The sequence below is a fragment of the Coenobita brevimanus genome, chromosome 47 (assembly GCF_032717465.1).
Source record: "Coenobita brevimanus isolate Jiangsu-jjx chromosome 47, ASM3271746v2, whole genome shotgun sequence".
Taxonomy (NCBI): Eukaryota; Metazoa; Arthropoda; class Malacostraca; order Decapoda; family Coenobitidae; genus Coenobita; species Coenobita brevimanus.
The window spans coordinates 15960308-15982849 of NC_137000.1; the positions used below are offsets into that span (position 1 = coordinate 15960308).

The 22542-nt window shown below is 43.1% G+C and overlaps 1 protein-coding gene across 3 annotated transcripts in view; it reads left to right on the forward strand.

Moving 5' to 3' along the window:
• The first annotated feature begins 6638 nt into the window (after window positions 1–6638).
• LOC145399055 (uncharacterized) overlaps window positions 6639–22542 on the forward strand; it is a 45585-nt gene continuing 29681 nt past the window's right edge. The window contains exons 1-2 of one of the 3 annotated variants that reach the window (XM_080271793.1): window positions 6639–6666; window positions 9777–15956. In XM_080271793.1, coding sequence (XP_080127919.1) covers window positions 9931–15956 — 6026 coding nt within the window. In that variant the 5' untranslated portion in view covers window positions 6639–6666; window positions 9777–9930. Of the gene's footprint in view, window positions 6667–6710; window positions 6752–9734; window positions 15957–22542 lie in introns of those variants that run through there. The other 2 variants (XM_080271792.1, XM_080271795.1) reach the window with 2 other exon arrangements.

Genomic DNA, 22542 nt, shown 5'->3' on the forward strand with positions numbered 1-22542 from the left:
ATGGGAACTGAAGGAAGGGAATAATGGAAGGGAGGGAGAGAGGGACAGATGTAAGAATGTTATGCCTGAGGGTAATACATCCAAATCACACATACAAAGGCATACACCTAGAAATATTATCACACGGGATACAAGAGAACAGCTGATTCTGACATACAGCTCAGACATTTTGCCTTTCGGTCTTGATTTCTTTTTCTCCGTCCTTCCATTTCCTTCTTTATCATGCCTTGTCGCACCTGGTTACTTTTCTTTAAGGGACAATTCTCTGATGCACTGAAAGATGATCCCTTGTGTACTGTACTGACGTAGTGCACAGGCTTCGTTGCCTTCATAGTTTTTAAGACTCCTGGTGGTCTAGTGAGTTAAGGCGCTCCAACCGGACGTGGCCCACTGGGGTCTTTTTTCCGAAAAGTGGTTGGATTTTATTGCTTACGTAATGTAGCTCACGGAAGAGCTATTGGTCACTGTCGCCTTGAATGTGTGGACTGAGTAGCCTAGCTCCGGACTTCTCTGGTCTTAATGGGACAATGCTAGATTAGATGCTGCTGCTGCTGCTGATGCTGATGATGATGATGATTGCCTCCCTCCCTTCTGTCATTCAGGCATTCCATATCTTTTTGTTTTATACTTGTCAGTCTCTTACTCCTCAGACTGTTTTCCGTTGTTCCAAGTCGGGCTGCAACTATTTTATCCTCAAAATAAACACACTTCCCCTGGTAAATCCATCCACCAGTACCACCTTCCGCCCTGTAGCACGACGCGTCCACACACAGATGGAGTTACCGCCTCGGAGGGGGAGAAGCAGGCAGAGTCTCTCCTAACACCTCCACTCTCCTGTCCTGCCTTATTTTTATTCATTTTATCCAAGAGTGGTAAGAAAAAAAAAACTTCCAGAATACATATTAAAAACCCTGAGTAAAACCCATTTTTTATTTTACCAACCTTCAGGTTTTAAAACAGTATATATTTTTATTTCTTGTTTTATTATTTTCATACATTTTAGTGTTCATAGAACATACATATTGTACATTACAGTACTGCTGTTTCTTTCAATCCTGTATTGCATGTCCGGACATGCAGTACAAAGATGATGAAATCTAGGATGAAGACATGTTGACACTTATTCAGAACACTAATATTAATAATATATACTGCACAGTATTAACATGTATTTGGAAGGAAGTCATAAAGCAGTTGTTTCTTTTTAGACACGGTATAGTAAAGGGTATATAGCACTATACTATAACTTAGAGTATACTGTATGTTGTACAGTATTATTTTATCAAAGGTTTATCTAACCATATTGTAAATATGCATGTTGAGACGTGTTAGTAAAAGGTGATGAAATCCAGGCTATGTAGCTTATTGAGACATGTTGTGACGTGTATAAACAAACATAAATACTCATTCAGGACAGCACAATTCGGCAGTCTATTTGAACAGTAGTCAGTGGAGGGTCAGTATGGTAGAGTGCATCATGGCAAGTAATGACAGATGCAAAACGACAGAATGGAGGGAGTATTATGAAACTAATGATGGGAAGGGAGACGAGAAACAGAAGTGTTGACACTGTAGTGAAAAAATTAATTCTAAGGCAAAAGTACTGAGAGAACACCAGCTGAGATGTACTCAGTTTGTCAAGAAAACGTTTTTACACGAAAGGTTCCTGGAGTAGGATGAGGAAGACATAAGTATACCCAGTGAAGAAAACCTGTCAACAAGCACAGCTTTCCCACCACTCAGAGAAGTGCAAAACTCCACTGCCTCAAGTTCTTCCTTGGTAAGAAAAATGATAGATTTGCACACATGACCACAGAAGCAGAGAAGAAATTAGAGTAAAATAATAGATTAGCGTTACTGTAATGCTATAAAATGTTAAGAAACACAGTACAATGGTAATATATTGCAGTATGTACACACTGCATATTAGGCCATTTTTAACAAGACAGTCACTTGCAAGAAAGCACCACAAAAATTTACTTCATGTGCAACAAAGTTTTAAGTGTCTCAGTGAAATAATTATGGATAAACAGTTTTTTATATTCATTTACAGTATTTATTTGATTCTTAAATTCAACAGATTAAAAATGTAGGCTTATGTAGATATAACTGTAGGTTTGTTCATATTAAAAAATCGAATTCAAATCTAATATGATATAATTCTGGCTGTGTGTGTGTGTGTGTGTGTGTGTGTGTGTGTGTGTGTGTGTGTGTGTGTGTGTGTGTGTGTGTGTGTGCGCGCGTGTGTGTTCGTGTGTGTGTGTAGCGCAGCTGAAACTGGAAAAAGGATTTCAATGAAACTTGGCAGGATGGTTGTAACTAGGTCACAGATGGGCCTGTTTCAGTTTCATGTCAGTTGAAATTTTCTAAAAGGGTGTTTTGACCCTTAACTGTTCCCACTCATTTTACATTACATAGAATACGTCTGGGATTTTCCGTGATTTCCTTGCGTCTCCACAGGAGCAAGTCCTGAGCCACCCGATAGGGCTGCGAAGCTCTTGTCGATACTATATCATAGACATTCATATCCATATGGACATCAGAACTGCTCTGCGTAATGCAAGTGTATCGTGTTACTAATGCATCAAGAAATGAAATCGAGGACCCCATCTGCTTCAACAGAAAGGACAGAAATAAAGAAGTTAGCTGTAGAAGGTCAGTTGGCTCATACTGGACGGCTCCAGCTTAAGGGTCTGACTTGAATGAGAGAATACGACAAGCGTAGTAAATAAGAAAAACGCTTCATTCCGTACACTAACACATGGTTGTCAAAGCTTTAGGAGTTTGCTAATCAGAACTCAGATATCCCTCAGATACTCTGGTTTACCATCATTACAATCCAACATGGAACAGATTTTGTCATCATACACACCTATACGAGTTACAGCCGAACATCCTACTCCACCATTAACTGGAACTCTGCCTCAGGGAATAATCAGGAAGAGTACTGCACAGTCACTAGATAATTCTCCAGTCAATTACCGGCTGGATTTCATCGCCTGTGTCGGCTGTGGGACAAAGTTCAGAATTACAGTTCAACAGACACCAAGCACAAGATCTTTGACTCATCTACTCCTTCTTCAGGAAAGGTTATGGTTTCTGTCTCATCTACTCGACCTATGGAATGCCATATCACGCCAGGTTACGTTGTCCGTTGCATCCACACGATCATCAGGAAATGCAACAGCTTTGGCCACACCAACACCAGCAAGAAGTACTTGGTATCCACCGCCCCAGCATAACAGGAGGACATTCTGTAACACTTTGCAGGCACTTCCGGTACTGTGCTAGCTACCAACAGGTCTTGACCCTTGGATGACGGAAGGTAGCATTGTAGCGAATGCAGTCACCTGGCATTAACCTGATGAGAGACTTCTAGTCGCTAACCGTCGTACTGGGGTTAATGGAGACAGTAGGCTACTTAACTCATGGACGACAGGAGGGTCCTGTGTGGAGGGTAAAATCTGGTGTTAGCCCGGATGAACTATATAAATTGACGTCGCCGCTTAGAGATTAACAAACTATTCTGCTTCGTATGTCCATTTTTGTTACACCTTTCTGTGTGTGCATACTGTCATCGGGTGTACTGTAGCAATAAATTTCAGTTCAGTTCCTTGCCAGTGTTAGTTAAGCCTGAATGACTGTTGTAAGAAATTTTGAAATGAAGAGCAAACGAAAGAAAGATAAAGGAAGGGAGTGAGAGGGTTAAGGAACTTAGAGAGAGAGAGAGAGAGAGAGAGAGAGAGAGAGAGAGAGAGGGGTGGGGGTAGGTAGCACACCATCACCATGCCACCACCACCATCTATATATACACCCTGGCCAAGTGACGGACGGAGGAAGGGAAACGTACGAGGGGCAGGGAGGGGAGAGAGGGAGAGAGAGAGAGAGAGAGAGAGAGAGAGAGAGAGAGAGAGAGAGAGAGAGAGAGAGAGAGTATAACCTACTTAGGGAGATGAGCATGCGAGAAACGAGGATAACTGCAGTAGGCCGGTTGGTCCATCCTGGGCAGCACCTTTCTAAGGTTCCAAGTGGGCTACAGGAATGAAAGACGGATAAAAAAGAAAGTGTTTGCTCACTATGTCCGCCAACCGTAATTGACAGGAAAAGTGAGTGGCACAAACTATGCGGTGAAAAAAAAAAAAAAATTCGAATGAAAGGGTGAGAGCAAAACATTCATTGTTGTTGTGGGAGCTGGAATAAAAGACTGATACTAATAATAATCCTGCCGTGCGTGCTGAAGTGACCAAGATGTCTTTGTATCTAACTCTTTACGGTCATATGCCTGTTTGCTGATGCATATCCTTGAAACCTCTTAACTGACAGACCATCAGCTGCATCGGTGGACAGCTTCGTCTGCCCACCCACTACTCGGTTTTTAAAACGTATTCTTACTATAACTCTGATTTTTTTTTCTTGTTTGAAGCAAGTTGTGTGCAGCTTGTCCTGTCAACTCACTTTAGAAGAGACATAATGTGCATGGTGAACATTTCAGCTAAATCATTCCTGACTACTCTTTTTCAGTGTGTGTGCAAATGTATTCCTTTTTTCATGTCTTCACGTAGAAATTTTCCTACGTTATGTATAGTTCTTATAACCTTCCGTATACTTCATAAGAAATATATATCCAGCCTATAATATGGAGATAAAAACTGCAATTCATAATCCAAGTGTGACCTTACGAAAGATAACAGGTGTAGTATTACTTTGGGCGTCCTGTTACTCACACGTTAAGATAAAACACGATAAGGCACAATTAACTTTATTTTGCATACGAACAAACTCGTGACTAAGATTTAGGCCTTTGCAGCTGTCACTACAAGATCCGTCTCACACAATAATTTACTGATTTCTGTTTTATCTACTTGAAGTGACTGTGTGATGTGCTCGCCCTGTTGTGTCCTTTACGTGTTTTTCTATAAATATCATTGACAGTTCTTTGACCATTTGTACAATATGTCAGGATCCCTCGGAAGGTCATTACTATCGCTTGTACAGACAATGATTCATCCTATTTTTGTGTCATCAGCAAATTTAATAGTACTGGTGGTGCAATGTAATATACCTATCTATCTATCTATCTATCTATCCAGTCCTTTTTTGCCCCATCAGGAGCGTAAGGGTCCGGGACTAGGCAACTGAACCGATGGCCTCTGAATGGCAGCATGTGAACAATAGATCCCAGCCAGTCCTCAGAAGGAAATCTTCAGAGACCCCATCCGGTTGAAGAGCTATAACCTGATAAATTGTCTGGCGTTCATTTGGTTAAATTCTTACCACTCAGTGTAGTAAATGGTTTCCTGGATTTGCAGGAAACCATTTGGCTTGTTACCAGGTGTAGTGTCACCTGCACGTTGCATTACATCGAGTGCATGAACAAGGCATTCTGCTAGTTTCTAATACTGAGCCCCAGCTTAGTATCATCTATACTATTTCATTGCCATCTCCTGCCTAGCCAAGAACATTCCCTATCAAAATATCCCCACCAGTAACGTGCCATGTCATCTGTCTTATTAATTTCTTGTAGGGATCCCTAGGAAAAGTTTCCTTTATAAGTCCAGTTAAACAGTCCTGTGTGTTTTATTTCTATCATGTACCTCATGGAGTTCGGAGAATAATGGTAATAAATTTGAATTCATAACACAGGCTTCACCTATTATGAGCCCAAACTACGCTGTGTTTATGAACGTAACTCTGTCGGTGCCCGTTACCTTTGTTTGCATTAAATGGATAACAATTTTCATATTACTGTTGTTATATTTTTCAAAAGAGATACTTTGACGCAACATAGCAAATTTCCTTCATGTAATATTGCAACAATAGCTATCGTTCATGTGCTGCAGCCACTTTCGAGTTTAGTGAGTTATCAGATACCGTAACTTGCGACTTGGATAATAAGTTCTTCCCTGCCACCAGTCGGTACGCCGGCCCACAGGTCGTCTGGCCTTGGACACTGCTGGGGCTTTAGCACATCGACTTATTTCATGATAAATGCGAGGGAAGGAATGGGAAAGAGAGGCAAAAACGATAAGAAATCAGAGAGAGAGAGAGAGAGAGAGAGAGAGAGAGAGAGGATGGAAGGAAGGAAACAGAGAAAGGAGGGAAAAAAAAGAGACAGAAGAGGATAGGAAGGAGACAGAGAGAGGAGGTAAGGAAAGAAGGAGAGAGGGAGAAGAGGACAGGAAGGAGGGAGACAGAGACAGGAGGAAAACCAAGGGACAGAGATAAGAGAGAAGGGAAGAGGCATGGAGGAGGAGGGGGGTAAGGAAACAGGGACGTGAAAGGGGTGAAGCTGAGGGAATCGAGGGAGAGAGTGAGAAGCAACGAGAAGCAAGAAGACCCTGCTAGTGAGTGAGACAGGCAGGAAGGGGGATGGGCAGGGAGAAGGAAGGGATGGGGGGATGAGTGCCACTGGGTGCCTGGTGGAGGGAATGCGTCCGCCACCGCCACTCCCCAACAGAGCCTCCTCCACCTCAGTGCCAAGAGAGAGAGAAACTCCTCCGGTCCCTCCCTCTTCCCTCCCGACGCAGGTGAGAGGCGTGCGTGCGTGTGTTTGTGTGTGTGAGGGAGTGTGGGTGTGTGTGTGTCGGGGGCCCAGCGAAGTGGCACTCTCTCTATATTTAGTTTCCAGCCGAAGTGAGGGAGAGAGAGGCAGTGGTGGTGATGGAGGTGGGAGTGGTGGTGGTAGGGGGTGGTGGTTGTGGTGGTGGTTGCAGTGATAGTCGTACCACTTGACACCGCACTAGTGGTGATGGTAGTAGTGGCGGTGGTGATAACAGTGCCAGTGTTAGAGGAAGCGACAACGGTGCGGTGACGAAGGGAAACTCGCATCACCGACCTAGAAACAGCCTTGAACGACTCTGCGACAAAAATGCCGTCCAATATTCCATGATAGACTTGGGAAAAACGTGCGAAACAAACGGAAATGCAAAAGGGGTGACAGAAACAAAGAAAAAACACCCTATGAAACAAGAGTGATGAAAATGGGAGATATGAAGGAGGAAAAGTTGAAATACGTGGGCAAAGGGGGAAGGGTGGTGACCATGTTTAGAAGTTGATGTAACGGCCTAATATTGTTTGTGACGCAGGAGCCATGAGTGTGCAGGCAAGGGTGGAGGGTTGGCAGGTAGGGTGAGTATAGGGGCTGGTAGGGTGTGTAGGTGTGCAGGTGTGCAGGTGCAGGTGGTAGATACTATAGTAGATGGCACGGTGGGTTGGTAGGAAAGTGGGCATAAGTAGGTAGATAGGTAGGTGGGTGGGTAAGTAGGTGTGAGATGTGATATTGAGTTGATAGGAAGGTGGACATGAGTAGGTAGATATAATAAACTGGTTAAAGGATGAACATAATTGTGTATGTTCAATATGTATGCCGGTGGGTAGGTAGGTAGGCAGGTACTAGGTGTGATATTGTGTTGGTAGGAAGGTGAGAATAGGTACGAATACACTGTACATGTTTGGGTAGGTAGGTAGGTAGGTAGGTGGGAAGGTAGATATGGTTGTTGCTATGTGTGATACTGGGTTGTTTCGAGAATGTGTATAAGTTAACAGGTAGTCAGGAAGGTTTTGTGGGAGCAGGCAATAGACAAGCCTTCTGGGCAGAGGGTTGATAGGATGATGGACGTAAGTTAGTAAGCAGGTCGGTAGGTAGGTAGGTGTAGCAGTGTGTTGATAGGTTGGTGGACATAGACTGGTAAGAGAACTATATCCATGTACTGCAACTGTAATTACTGTCAGGATATAATGATTTCGAGCCAGATTGGAACAGAGGGGGATGCCAGTCAGGCTGAGTTGCACTGTCTTCATAGTAACCCAGCGAATGCGTGAATCTGCAGTATTAATCTTCCTTTTAAACTATGCACAGCACTTTGTAGTCAAAACACATAAGCAGATAGGTAGTAGGAAGGTAGGTAGGTGTGTGCATATGGTAGGTAAATGTGGTGTTACGTCGGTAGAAGGATGGAAATGCAGTAAGTAGGTTGGTATCAATGGTGTGAAGGTGGTGAACAGGTTAAACGGTGGTCTGGTAGGAGAGTGGGCAGAATAGGTATTAAGATAAAGGTACGTAGGTGTGTGTAGGTTGTAAATTTTTGTAAGTGGGACGGTGGTTGGTAGGAGGGTGAAGGAATGGGTAAGTGGGTAGGCAGGTAAGTGTATGTAGATGGTAGACAAATGTGATGGTGTGTTGGTAGGAGGTATGCGTGTGTAAGTAGGTAGGGGTAGAGGATGATGAAGAGGTTTAATGGTTGCTTGATCCTTGGCTGCGGTAGAAAACGACTTTACATCTGAATCTTGTCAAAATTGTTTTAATTAATCTTCCACAAAACAACCAGTATGTCACCAAAACACCTTCCTTAATGCCTCTTTCATATCGTTTTCTCACACACATTGGGTAAACTTTTAGTGTCATGACTTTACATCAGCAGAGAACCTCGTTATGAGCCAATAGGCCTCCTGTTATCTGAGCTTTCTGTTTATCCATTTGCTATTGTCCTAAAGGAGACAACGCTTGTATACAGCATATCTTAGCCAGACGTTGTGTATCCATGTGGTGACAGCGTGCAGGAGTGTGACGCCATATGATGCGTGTAGGAGGACTGTTGGCCACATAAAAATGTGCATCTGGTAAAAAGGCGTGTCGCTGGTGCGGTAGAAGGGTGAGCATGAGGAAATAAATAGGTAGGCAGGTACCGTAGCTAATCAGGTGTTAGGTGTGTGCAGGTGTGACGGTACATGGGTAGGACGGTGAGTGTAAGGAAACAGGCAATAGCTGGTATGATGGAAGAAAAAGAGTAAACTGAAGTGGTCATGTTAAGGATGGGTGTTGCTGGTACAGAAGAGGATGTGACGGTGTGTGCGTGGGTTGGCAAGGGCGTGTGGGGATGTGAAGGCGTATGTTGAGAGGTCAGTAGCACTGTGACCGTCGGCATGTCGCAGGTTGATGAAACTGACATTTACATGTGGGACCCGGTGGATGGGGAGAATGTGGAAGAACAGAGCGATATGTAAGGAAGTAGCAGGGTGGTTGCAGACACAGGCGTATTTTAGAATAGTCACCTCGGTGCTAAACAGGTTGATAGGTGAATAGGTGAACGCACCGGCCAAGACGTAGGTAACAGTATTGCACAAATATGTACAGTATGGCTGACCGTGGAAATAGATAATGAAATAATAATAATGTAAAACTTCGACTGATGACACTGATGAAGTCTGAAGTTGTAAGTTGATGAACCAAGAACAAAGAACTGGCGGGCCGACAGATATATACATAAGACACTGCGAATCATATCTGGCGAGCCGAAAATAGTTCTTGGCACCTACGTAGAAAAACAAGTTGGAAATGAATGAACATTAGTTTAGTGACCGAGTGATAGATAAGTATACAGAGAGCGTGATAAGACAGTGTGCAGTACAAGGAAGTAGAGCGGGTGAGCTAAGACGTGAAGCAGTGAGTGGAGCACATGGCGCTCAGGCTGGCTATTAATACACGGTTCCCACACGCCAGCTGATGCATTTACGTGCTGGCAGGGGAAGGGGGGAAGAAATTTATATGGTGCTGCTTGCTGTCCAATCACGCATTGGTTATATCAGCGCACCATCTCCCACGAATATATTTTAATTATCTATATAGGAAAAAATTACCGACCAACCGCGCCTTGAAAGTGACCGCAAAATAATAGGTGTTTTCTTGTGGACCCACACAAAAGCAATTTAGTTTAGACTAGTCTGTTTTCAGCTGGCGCTTTGTAATGACTGTGATTCTGTTTTTTACAATGTACCAGTTAAATTAAAGATGACGTCATCGTAGAACTGATGGCGCTAAAGCATATGAGGGGCACTCGCCTGTGACTGCCGCCCCTGGACTTAAAGCAAACCCCGAAAAGTGAAATTGGAAACAAGTAACAAGGAAAGTGAAGTGAGGGAGCAGGGGGGAGGATGGAGGTGCACAACATAGGCACGCACGCCAACCTGCAACAAATACGCAATGTCTTGCAAGCTTTCGTGCAGGGTTTCTCGCTACGGCAGGCTGAGGGTGAGGACAAGATCCGAGAGGTGGAGAGCCGCCTGAAGGAGACCAATGGTGAAGTACAACAACTGCGTCACCTTCTACAGCAGTGCCAGTCACAGCTGAACCAGGATGACGCTCTAATTCTCAGACTACAAAAGGAGATGGAGGTGTTGCAGGGGCGTGTGAGGCAATTAGACGAGAGGAGCGAGAATGGCGAAGCCCTGCGAGGCAAGCTGGAGGCGCGGCTGGAACAACTTAAGGACAACCTGGCTCAATCTTGCCGCGACACCCAGCGCTCCGTCAGTAAGCTCCTGGGCAACTTCGCCTGGGAGCGCACCTCCTCTCCCGCTCCCAGCTTCAACCACCACGACCCCAGCGAAGGAGACGTGGCTGCCAAATCTTTAGATTCTTCTTCCATGAACTGGAATCGATTATCTCCCACCGGAATGACCACATCAGAACATTACGAAGAGTACACTTATGATCTGGACTTACCTATCAAACTAAAGTCATACAGAGCACAACACATTTGGAATGACTCAGATAATGCCTCTAAAGATGTACAGTTGGACACTTTATATTCACCTGAAAGCTCAAAAACTCCTAACGACGAAGTTCCTACACGAAAAGGCGAAACCTCGACGACAATCGACACGACATCAACCACACATGAAGCGAACACCATGAACGAAGCCAAAGCGATGACAGGCGAAACGATAAACGAACACGACACCAAAGAGATCAAGAGTGACGGAAGGGGGAAAGCGGCAGGCAAGCGGAATGACATGAAAATGAAGGAAAATAAACCCCCGAAGAAGGAAACAGAAAGAACAGATAGAGAAAAAGAAGAAAAGGGAGGTGCGAGAAGTAAGCTTGGGGGTAGAGAGAGTGAAGTTGCAAAGAAAACTAATGCACAGGAAGAAGGAAGCAAAAAATGCAAGACCGAGAAAGCTGAAAACGTTGTGATCAAGACTGAGGAGGTGAAAGAGAAACAGAGCAAGACTGACAGTAAGCCAGTAGCACAGCAGGCAAAACCAAGTACGAGTGAACACAAAGACGAAACAAAACCAAATAAAAACGAGGAAGCAGCAGAGGAGAAGACAGGAGCAAGGAAGCACGGAACTGGCCACGGAGAGGTGGACAGTAGCAGGAAAAAACAAAAGAAATACCACGGTGGCGACCAAGCGTATAGTAGACAGCGACCTCACCGGTATTACACGGATTACTCATATGGCAGGAGGGAGAGGACGGTCAGCCACACCGACGTGCAGACCCAGACAGACAGAGGGAAAGATCATGGCGATCAGACGAAGAGAAACAGGACAAAGAGCAACAGCGAAGGACAGGGCAAGAAAGAGAGAGCAGAGCATGCGAGAAGACAGCGTACAGAGAGTTACAACGACACACGGCCGCACTGGAAGCACAGGCCACACAAAAAAGAACAGCATAAACCTGATAAAGATGGCGAACAAGGGAAGGAGCAGTACAGTGTGTCCAGAAATCGCACGGTGATGCTTGGAGTCACAGCTGACCAAGTCACCGTACCTGAACCAGCAGCTGCTCAAGAAAGTTCTAAAGCAACTGAGCATGTAAATAATTCTGAAACAGTAACTGCTCAAACAGAGAAGTTGGAGTTAACTACTGCCAATGAAACTAAACCAGAAACAAATGATATGGTAAACAAAGCTAATGCAACAGCTGATCTTTTAAATAGAATAAAGCCAGCACGTGATCAGGCAAGCATTACTAATTCAGCAGCTGATCAGCTGAGCAGCACAGAACTACCATCTGATCAGATAAACAGAAGTAAATCAACAGCTGATGAGGTACAGAGACCGAAGCCGACAGCAGATCAGGTACACAAATCCCGGACATCTTTAGATCATGCAACAAAAACTGATATGACGGATCAAGTGAGTAAATCTGAAGCAGTAGCTGACGAGAAGAGTATATCCACGCTGTCATCTGCATGGGTGAGCACAGCGAATCAGACAAATACCCATGGAAACAAAACCGATGCAGGAGACGCGAAAGTTAAAAAGTATAAAACAGCGATAGATCAGATGAGCCGCCAGGAATCACCATCTGCCCAGGAAAACAAGTCAGAGTTAATGGCTGCCACTGTGAGTGCACTGCAGGGAAAACCGGCTCGGGTAAGCAATTCTGAATCAACAACGGGTCACATGAACAAAACTGAACCACCCAAGGAAAGTGACTCCAGACAGACACTAGATCAGGCTGGTAAAATACAGACCTCCTCTGGTACAGTTGGGGAACCAAGCTTTGGACCTGGAATCAGTGCGAGTCAGACGGCAGCTGATTCCAAAAGCAAACCTGAAAGAGTGAGTGATGAGGTGAACACTTCTGATCCAGGTATTGAAACACACAAAACAGCTGACTCAACAACAACGACTGACAAAGTCTGCAAAACTATAACAGTAGCTGATCAGGAAAAGACAACAGTTTCTCAAGAAAAAACAGGAGAACCATCACGCAAAGCTCAAGAAACATTTGATCATGTAAAGAAAGTTCAAGAAATAGCTGATTATATAACTCAAGGAACAGATGATGACAAGAACAAAGCTCAAGAAATAGCAGATTACGCAAACGCAACTCCAAACACAGTAGAAGAAGCTTACAGCGCTCAAGGATCAGTTGATAACGAAAACACAGCTCAACAAACAGTGGGTTGGGTACAAAAAACTCAAGAAACAACTGATGATGTAAGCAAGACTCAAACACCAGCTGATCAGGACTCAGCGGGCGGCCACACCCATAAAAGCGACCCAGCAGCTGATGACGAACGACAGACAGATTCACCAGCTAATCATTACTACAAAATTGAAACCGCAGCCGATAAGGTCAAAAAATACATGCCAACAGCTGATCAGGTAAACAAAGCCAAATTAACAGCTGATCAGGTGTGCAAAACCGAGGCAACAGCCGATGATGTGAACAGAAGAGCGAGAGCTGAGCAGCTGAAGAGAACCGAGCTAGATAATGAAACTGTACACAAAACACAAGCAGCCGAGGATAAAGACTGCGAAGGCGAGACGAAGATGATTGAAACTGAGGAGAGAGACGAAGAAGAATGGATCACGGTGAACAGGAAACTGAGAAGGTATAGGAACAGGTCACAGCAAGCGAGGATGCAAGAGGAAGAGCAGGACGAGGAGGAAGTAGAGAGGAGGAGAAGGATGGAGAGGAGCAAACAGGAGGCGGAGAGAAGGAGGTTTGCAGCTCTAGAGAAGAAAGCGGAAGAAGAGACGACGAAATGGGCAGTCTTGGATCTTCAGGGAGAGAATGAGGAAGAAGAAATAGAAGAGGAGGAGGTGAAGGCAAACACAGATAAATCAAAAAGAGGGGAAGACAAAAAAGGAAATGATAGAAAAAAGAAAAAAGTGGCAGAACTGAGAAACAGAGACAATAAAGAAACTAAAAAAGAAGAAAGTAATAAATCTCAAAGTGACGGAAGTGACGGTCAAAAGGAAGGCAAAGGAGACGCAGAGCAAGAGGAAAGTGAAGAGAACTTGGAGAGAGATGGAGAGAAGGAGGGAATCGCAGCAGGAAGGAAGGAAACAGTACGCCGAAAAGGAAAGATAGAGGAGGGAGGAAGAGTCACAGATAAAGAAGACACAAAAACGGACACAGAGGAAAAGGGGGAAGAGGAGAGGAAGGAAAGGGAAGGACGAGAGAAGGATGGAATGATAAGAATATGCGAAAGTGAAAGAGAGATGAAAGATGCTGCTGCGAAGACTGGAGAAGAAGCAAAGGGAAGAATCGAAGAGGCAAAGAAGAGGATGGAGGGTACAAAGAAGAATGGAAAAGTGTCAAAGGGCAACGAAACGAACGAAGCTGTCAAAAGAGAGGAACAAGAAGAGTTAAGAGATGCGAACAAGGAAGGAGAGGGCGCCATTGCAGAAGGACTAAGCAGTAAAGGAGACTCCCAAAAGAACTCAGAGCTGGCCGAAAAAAGTAAGAGAGAGGAAGACAAACGTGGGGAAAGTAAGGAAAAGGAACGAGGGAACAAGAAAAGGGACAGGAGGGCCAAGAAAGAAGAGGCAGTGAAGAAAAGAGAGACAGCAGTTACCAAGGAAGCTAAAGGGAGTGAAATGAGAGAAGAAAAACATACCAGAAGATTGGAAAAGAACAGGACAGGAAAAGAGGATGCGATATGCAAGGAAGAAGTAGCGAGGGGAGAGAAAGAGGAATCAGTAAGACGGAAAGTGAGGAGAAATGGGAAAGAGGGAATAAAGAATGAGGAAAAGGAAATTGAGAGAAGGACAGAGGAAATGAACACTGACATAGAGGTAGTGGAGAAAAGGGAAGTGACGAAAGAGAGCGAAAAAGACGACGAAAAGAATACAGAAGAGGAAGAAGCAAGTGAGACAATGGAAGAGACAGATGGCTGGATAAAAGAGAGGAAGGCAGAGGAAGGACGTACAGCTGGGAGGGAAGAGGGAAGGAAGGAAAAGGAAGAGTCGAAGCGAAAGGAAGACGGAAAGAAGAAAAGGAGGGAAAAAAGAAAGGATGATAAAAAGAGTACAGCGGAGGAAGAAGTGAAAGAGGAGAAAGAGAAGAAAGACGATGAGAGGAGAAAGGAAGAAGAGAGGAAGATGGAGGAAGACAAGGAGGAGAAGAGGAAGAAAGAGGAAGAAAAGAGAGTGCAGGAAGAGGATAGGAGAAAAAAGGAGGAGGAGGAGGAGAAGAAGAGGAAGGAAGAGGAAGCAAGAAGAATGAAGGAAGAAGATGCAAGGAAAGAAGAAGAGAAAAGGAAAGAAGAGGAAGAGGAAAAACAAATGGAAGAAGAGAAGAGGAAGATAGAAGAAGAGAGGAGGAAGAAAGAGGAGGATGAGAGTCAAAGGGCAGAAGAGAATAAAAGGAAGGAGGAAGAGAGGAGGAAGGAAGAGGAAGAAAGCATAAAGAAGGAGGAGGAACAGAGGAAGAAGGAAGAGGAAGAGAGGAGGAAGATGGAAGAAGAGAGCAGGAAGGAAGAGGAAGAAAAGATAAAGGAGGAGGAAAAGAGGAAGAAGGAAGAGGAAGAGAGGAGGAAGGAAGAGGAAGGAAGGATAATGAAGGAGGAGGAAAAGAGGAAGAAGGAGGAGGAAGAGAAGAGGAAGAAGGAAGAGGAAGCGAGGAGGAAGGAAGAGGAAGAAAAGATAAAGGAGGAGGAGGAAAAAAGAAAGAAGGAAGAGGAAGAGAAGAGGAAGATGGAAGAAGAGAGGAGGAAGGAAGAGGAAGAAAAGATAAAGGAGGAGGAAAAGAGGAAGAGGGAAGAGGAAGAGAGGAGGAAAATGGAAGAAGAGAGGAGGAAGGAAGAGGAAGAGAGAAGACAAAGGGAAGAAGAGAATAAAAAGAAGGAAGAAGAGAAAAGGAAGGAGGAGGAAGAAAGGATAAAGAAGGAGGAGGAAAAGAGGAGGAAGCAAGAGGAACAGAAAAAGAAGGAAGAGGAGAAAAGGAAGATGGAGGATGACGAGAGAAGGAAGGAAGAAGAAATAAGAAAATTGGAGGAAGAGAGAAGGATGGAGGAGGAAGAAAGGAGAATGAAGGAAGAAGAGAAGAGGAAAGAGGAGGAAGAGAAGAGGAAAGAGGAAGAGATTAAGATGGAGGAGGATGAGAAGAGAAAGCCGGAGGATGAACAGAAGAGGAAAGAAGAGGAAGAGAGGAGAAAGAAAGAAGATGAGGGGATGAAGGATGAGGATGAGAGAAGACAGATGGAAGAACAGGCAAAGAAGGAAGGACAGAGGAGTAAGGAAGAAGAAAGACGAAAGAAGGAAGAAATGAGAAGGAAAGAGGAGAGTGAGAGAAGACAGAGGGAGGAAGACAGAAGGAGGAGGGAAGAGGAGAGAAGAAGGAAGGAAGAAGAAAGAAGAAATGAAGAGGAAGAGAGAAGAAGGGAGGAGGAAGACGATCACGCCCATTACCTTCCACCACTACGTCGCCATACATTAAGGTTAAGGTGTAACAGTAGTAGTAGTAGTAGTAGTAGTAATAGTAGTAGTAGTAGTGGTAGTAGGAGTAGTAGCAGTAGCCTGGGGCCAACGGATTGTAATATGAGGGTTAGTGTTAACCTTCACATTACAACTCCAGATGGTGAACTGCATTAGGAAGGTTGGTTTTCATCTTCACAATATAATTCCCCAATGGATGGAGGTGATTTATTATTTAGTAGTAGAAAAAAAAGTAGTAGTAGTAGTAGTAGTAGCAGTAGTAGTGAAACCAGCAAAAAATATAGGTAGGATGTCTTCACTTAATATTGGAGGGAAGTGTGAGTGGCAGTGGTGGGACATGGCCACTGTCAAGCCACGGTATATTTGCTCTCCATCTAAAATACTCAAAATAGGTGTCGAAGGCGGTAATATTTCACTTTTTACAGCTATACAGGTATACGAAATAGTCGTTATACAGTATGAGTGGCAGCCGCCAAGCGAGGGAAGTGTAGTGGTAGTTAGCTCCAAACGTCGTTGTGAGGTGCTTTGGAAAGAGTGAGAGTTTCGATAATTTTTTTCTCCAGGCATTTTCTCTTCGCTGCTTTATTACCAAATGTAGACAGCTATTTTGAGAAAAATGTGTTGCATCAGTGTTTCAGTGATTTCGGGCTCATTACTAAGAAATAATTTAAACTCACTCCTTAGACGGCACTTAATTTATTTCAGTAAATCTCGAAGGTACTGCTCCAACTCCCTTCCTTGTTGGCCATCCCTATAATGATTATTATAAATAAGACATACTTGATGTTCCTCGCAGCAATACTTGTAATGATTTACGACTAGAACATCACCAGCCCCAGCATGTGGTAATAAAACCACAACAAACAAAATATCGTCACCTCTGCTACTTACTCATCATTTTAGATGGACAGTAAACAGAACCTAACAAGATAATCGTGAGTTGGCGGCACCCTCACACTGCCATCACATTCACCGGGATATTATAGATTCCTATCTTAGCGCTCCTTCCTTCTGTTATTATTATTATTATTATTATTATTAAGCTTCGCCATATAAATGGCGAAGGTTATTGTTGTCATAAGTATTATTATTTTTCTTTGCACTTTTTTTCCTTAGGTCTTGATGACATTATGCAGGAAGGTACCTTAGGGTAACCCAAGTCCTTGTGTCAAATATGAATGACCTTGACCTACTTTTGAACGTCATATACTCATATTTTGGTGCAAAAATTGCTTATTTGAAAATGAAATGTCTCAGAAATTACTGAGATACAGGTATTTGGTTGAAAATCCTATGATAAAAAAGTTTGCTGATAACTTGGTCTGAATATTTTGCCATTTAGCCTAGTGGAAATTACTGAATTTATATCTACTCAGTATTTTCTTTGTTGCACGTTTTAGAGAAAACCACAAAAGCTGTAAAAGCTGTAAAGCTGTAACTTTACAAAAATATAGCTGTGGTCCCTCCTATTATCTGAAAGAAGTATGGATACAGTTAAGCATACAGTTAGCCAATTACTGAGACAAATATGAAAGGTACTCATGCGTTGTGCCACACCTTTGTCTTCAGATGTTGTTGATATTACACCAACTACCTTAGGCTAATCTAAGTACATGTACCTAATCTGAATGACCTTGAACTACTTTTAAAGCTCACAGACTTGTTAATGATGCCATAATTTCATACCTTATAATACCATAAATAGTTATGGAGAAGCTTCCGTACTGTGGCTGCACAATAAGTTATTATTATTATTATTATTATTATTATTATTATTATTATCATCATCATCATCATCATCATCATTATAATTATGATCAATAGAAATTGCTGCAGTAAAAAAGGAAAATTGTTGAAATCCAAAAATCTGTGCCCATACACTGATGCTTAAATTACAGAAGTGATTACGGAATTGAAGTCCATATATTTTAACGTGGCAGAACAGAGCCCCGTCCCCAGCGTGAATGACGAGCCGTGTTTGGGTGAGCCTTGAGGGGCCACAGGGACAAAATTCAATAACGCCCTTTTCTCTAAAGAGTGTTATATTCACTAGCAACATAATTTATTTTTTCTTGCGGTATAGGACTGTAGATTTACTAGACAGTGATACAAGGTTGACATTGGCCAAAAGTGTGTTACATAGTCAAATGGAACTGACATAAGAAAGAATTGCAGCACTACCTTTCACGCCATTGTATCGGCCAGTCAGCTGCAGTGGCAAGTCATCTTCATTTCGTTTTATTTATAAAGACTCCAACATGCTTGCATGCGTCGGCCTTGGTCACCTAATGGCGGCTATCCATGCTGCTCGATCTCTGGCAGCCTCCCTATTCAGGAAGGGAGGAAAAAAAGTGGGGGTGGGGGGCTTCAGGTTCCATATCAATTTTACTTTCTTGTTCCTAGTGATATTTGATATATCACATCATGTAATACTATACAAGATCCCACTATAGCAGGTCATTGTGCTGGGTTGGTCCATACGGCACTTCACCAGCATCACTTTACAATGCAGGAGATGTACTACTATAATTACACAGTTAACCCTGCTAAGCCTGCATTGGTACTAAGACTGCTTGTATAGACCTATGCTCTCATTCAGACAGCCGCCAGACCCTTCACAGTCAGGTCAGAGTGAGTCCGAGGTAAAGTCATCCACCCCAAAGGTCGGACCGTGGGGGTCGCAGCGAGCTCAAAGGCAACACCCGATTTCCACGTCTTTTACACATTTGTTCAATGACCTATAATTCTGAACGTAGAAGTCACTGCATATATTGCGGTTCTTAAAATGATAAGCGGAAATAATCAAATGTCTTTAATTTGAATTGGTTCATAAATACTTTAAAGAATTACTTTGGAGAGAGAGAGAGAGAGAGAGAGAGAGAGAGAGAGAGAGAGAGAGAGAGAGAGAGAGAGAGAAACGAATGTATTACTCTGAAATAAAATTTTCCGTGGTTATTATGCAAATATCAGTATCATATCACTTATCGGCAATTGATTGAGCGTTGTCATTATTTAAGTTTAAAGCTGAAAAACGTTTAACGAATGAAATGAGAAAACAATTTACATAAGGGAACAGTTATACAACCAATGTTTCTTCATTAAAGCGAAGACAGATTTCGAGTATCTTGTCTAGCCGACTTTTCTCGGTGTTTGCACATCCCACCTGCCGCGATGGACTTGCATCAAATCACCTTGGGGGTCTCTGCACTCGTCACTCGCCCTGCCTCAGTTAAAGCAATAAAACAGGAAAAGACAAGACTATCTGTCCTAGTAGTTAATTATTATGGAGACTTGTTTGTGCTAAATTCGTTGAGATCCTAAATAAAAACTGTCTCTGGTGTATTAGTGAGATCGCATGGGTGGTAATATTCTTGTAGCCCTGAGACAGAGCGAGGCAGAGGTTAGAAGGGAGAACGTCAGGATGCACATCATCCACCAGCATTGTTATTGGTGGTACTGGCAGGGATAGTAGAGCGTTTTTTCTGACCCAACGGAGGTCCATAATCCCTTTAGCTTAGTAGATGGCCAAGTATAGTCAGGCTTGAGGGTTGGTTTGTTTAAGAACTAAGGAGGTTCATTCCTACCTTATGAGTAAATCTCATGAAATTTCCTGCAACTGCAACTAAGTATTCATGTTGTGGGAATGGCCTAGTTCCGGTAGCTGAAAACAAACCAACTGTTGTACAAACAGTATGCAGTGTGAAGCAGCAGCAGTTGTTAGTGGTGATGATGTTGGTGCAGCAGTGACAGAGGCAGTTAGAGTGCCGTGTTTATTTGTTCTATTCGTCGTATCACACGCCAGGTGGTCTAAGGCTGCAGTCGGGATGAATGACATATGCTGTGGAAACTGGATCGACTCTCAGAATACTAGTGGGAGGTTTTTAGGTCACGTAATACAGCCAGGGCTTAGGCTGGTCACCCAGACTTCAGTGTTCTGGACTTCAGTGGTCTAACATCATTCCCACACCTCACAGGTGGTTACATGGAATTTTCCTTTACTGTGTTGCTGTTACTGTTACTGTTCCTGGATAAAAAAAAAAAAAAGGTTACAGCCAATCTCATTTTACCCTCTTCGAGGGCACACATAGTCCAGTACATTTAAAGGTATGATGACCATTCTACGTATACCATACTCTCAGATTAATCCCTTCAAAGACGTTAGTGTCCGTATGGCGAATGACATTGTCTGGCGACAGTCAGAAAGAAAATCCTGTGTCTCAGGAAAGAAAGGACAGAAGTTAAAAAAAGTCCACGATATTTCTTTCAAAATTCTAGAATAATTTAATAATTATTGTGGCGCGTTTTATAGTATTTTCTCTCCTATTTATCACTTCACCTCGACGATATATTTTTCGTTTTACTCCCTCTGTCAGCAGAGCGTTTCCCTTACCCTCGGGCACACGTTTGCAGTGGTGCTTAACGGTGAGTGTGTCAGCCTCCTTCACTGTGACACCTGACACCAAAGTTAAAGGAAAGCGTCTGCAAAGAGGAAGAATGTAAATTGCGTCATCGTAGTGAATGGGTTAATTGCCAACTATACCTTCGTAAAAGATGTAACCTTACCGACACCACCATAAACTGTGCACGTCCCGCCACACAGACCATAACACAGACCAACTCACGCCACGTGCGTTGTGGCGTTAAGCCCTCCTCACATTTTGGAGCAGTTCTCCCCGCTTCATATCAGCCTGACCTTCTGTTACCATCACTGACCCGTAAAGAAGGTTGGAAATGAATGGAAACCACCAGAAACTGTTCTCAAAAAAGAAATAGAAATTAATAAATCAACACACACACACACACACACACACACACACACACACACACACACACATATATATATATATATATATATATATATATATATATATATATATATATATATATATATATATATATATAAGTGGTAGATGGGGGCGCTCACCATCCACTCACTCGTAGTAGTGCTGCTCTCGGGTGTCTGCCCTCTCCTCTCCTCCATCCTTCTTTCCTTCCATTCTCTTCTATCTTTCTTTCCTTCATTCTTTCCTCGTCCTTCTGCCTACAGGTGACTTTGCACTCCTTATTCTTTCTTTCCTTCATTCTTTCCTCTTCCTTGTGCGTATGGGTGACGCTACACTGAGTGACAAGCCAAATGGTTTCCTGTACACCAGGAAACCATTTACTACGCTGGGTGGTAACCTTATAACCAAATTTTGGCGCCTGGTGGTGTAGTTTGTAATTACGGAGCTCCAGTCGGATTGAGCAGGTGAAGGTTTATATCTAAAGGGTGGTTGGGGTTTATTGCTCATGTAATGCCACTCAGGGATGAGTGAGGCTGGTCACTTTCATCTTAAATGTCAGGACCAACTTGCCTAGCCCCGGGCTCCTACACTCCTCATGGGGTAATGTAGGATTGGATGAGGAATATATATATATATATATATATATATATATATATATATATATATATATATATATATATATATACCTAGGCTGCTTCCCCCAAGGAAAGGGAGGTAGCCGAGACAGGACGACACACTCCCCATTTACTCATCCATTCAAACACATTCATTCACATCTTAGCCCCAAAGGGAAGAACGGACAGATCCTCACCGCACCACACCGCACAAGGGTCAACTGCGCGATGCAATCAGTGACATCCGCAGCAGGGCCCGATAGCAGATCTGGTTTACCCCTGCCACATCATAACAGACCCATCCCCCCACCCGCACCTGACCTGACTAGCTGATCAGACCAAATGCGGGAGAATATCCCCTCAGGGCTGCATCATCATTTATTCATTCACAATTTCTCTCCATTTATTTCTGTCACGCACAGCCACTCTTCCTTGCTCAACAGACATCCCTCTCGCATCCAGCGCTCTCTTCACACTGTCCATCCATCCTATTCGTGGTCTTCCTCTCAGCCTTACACCTCTCACATCAGATTTAGTTATCTTTTTCACCAATCGCTCATTATCCATTCTCTCCATATCCCCAAACCATCGCAACACCCTCTGCTCAACTTGATCAGCCATCTCCCGAACAACTCCAGTTCTCCTTCGCACTTCATCATTTCGCACTCGATCCATACGCGTCACTCCACACATACTCCTTAGACACCTCATCTCCATTACATTCAAAATTTTCCTCTCTGCTACACCCATATTCCATGTTTCAGCCCCATATAACGCAGTCGGTACCACAACACCCTCATACAGCCTTCTCTTTACATCCATTCTAAGCGAACGACATCTAAACACTTTTTTCATTCCTCCCAGCACCTTTCCTACTTCATTTATTCTAAATTTCACTTCTGCATCTATTCTTCCATCCAGAGCAACATGTGACCCTATATATATATATATATATATATATATATATATATATATATATATATATATAATATATATATGTATATATATATATATATATATATATATATATATATATATATATATATATATATATATATATATATATATAGATAATATATATAGCCCTAGTTACTGTATCTTTTTATATAACTGTATATAAATGTTTGCACCATATGAATGTAACTGAATGAAGTTACTTTCTCCTGCTTCCGGGTGCCGTTCAACTGGGT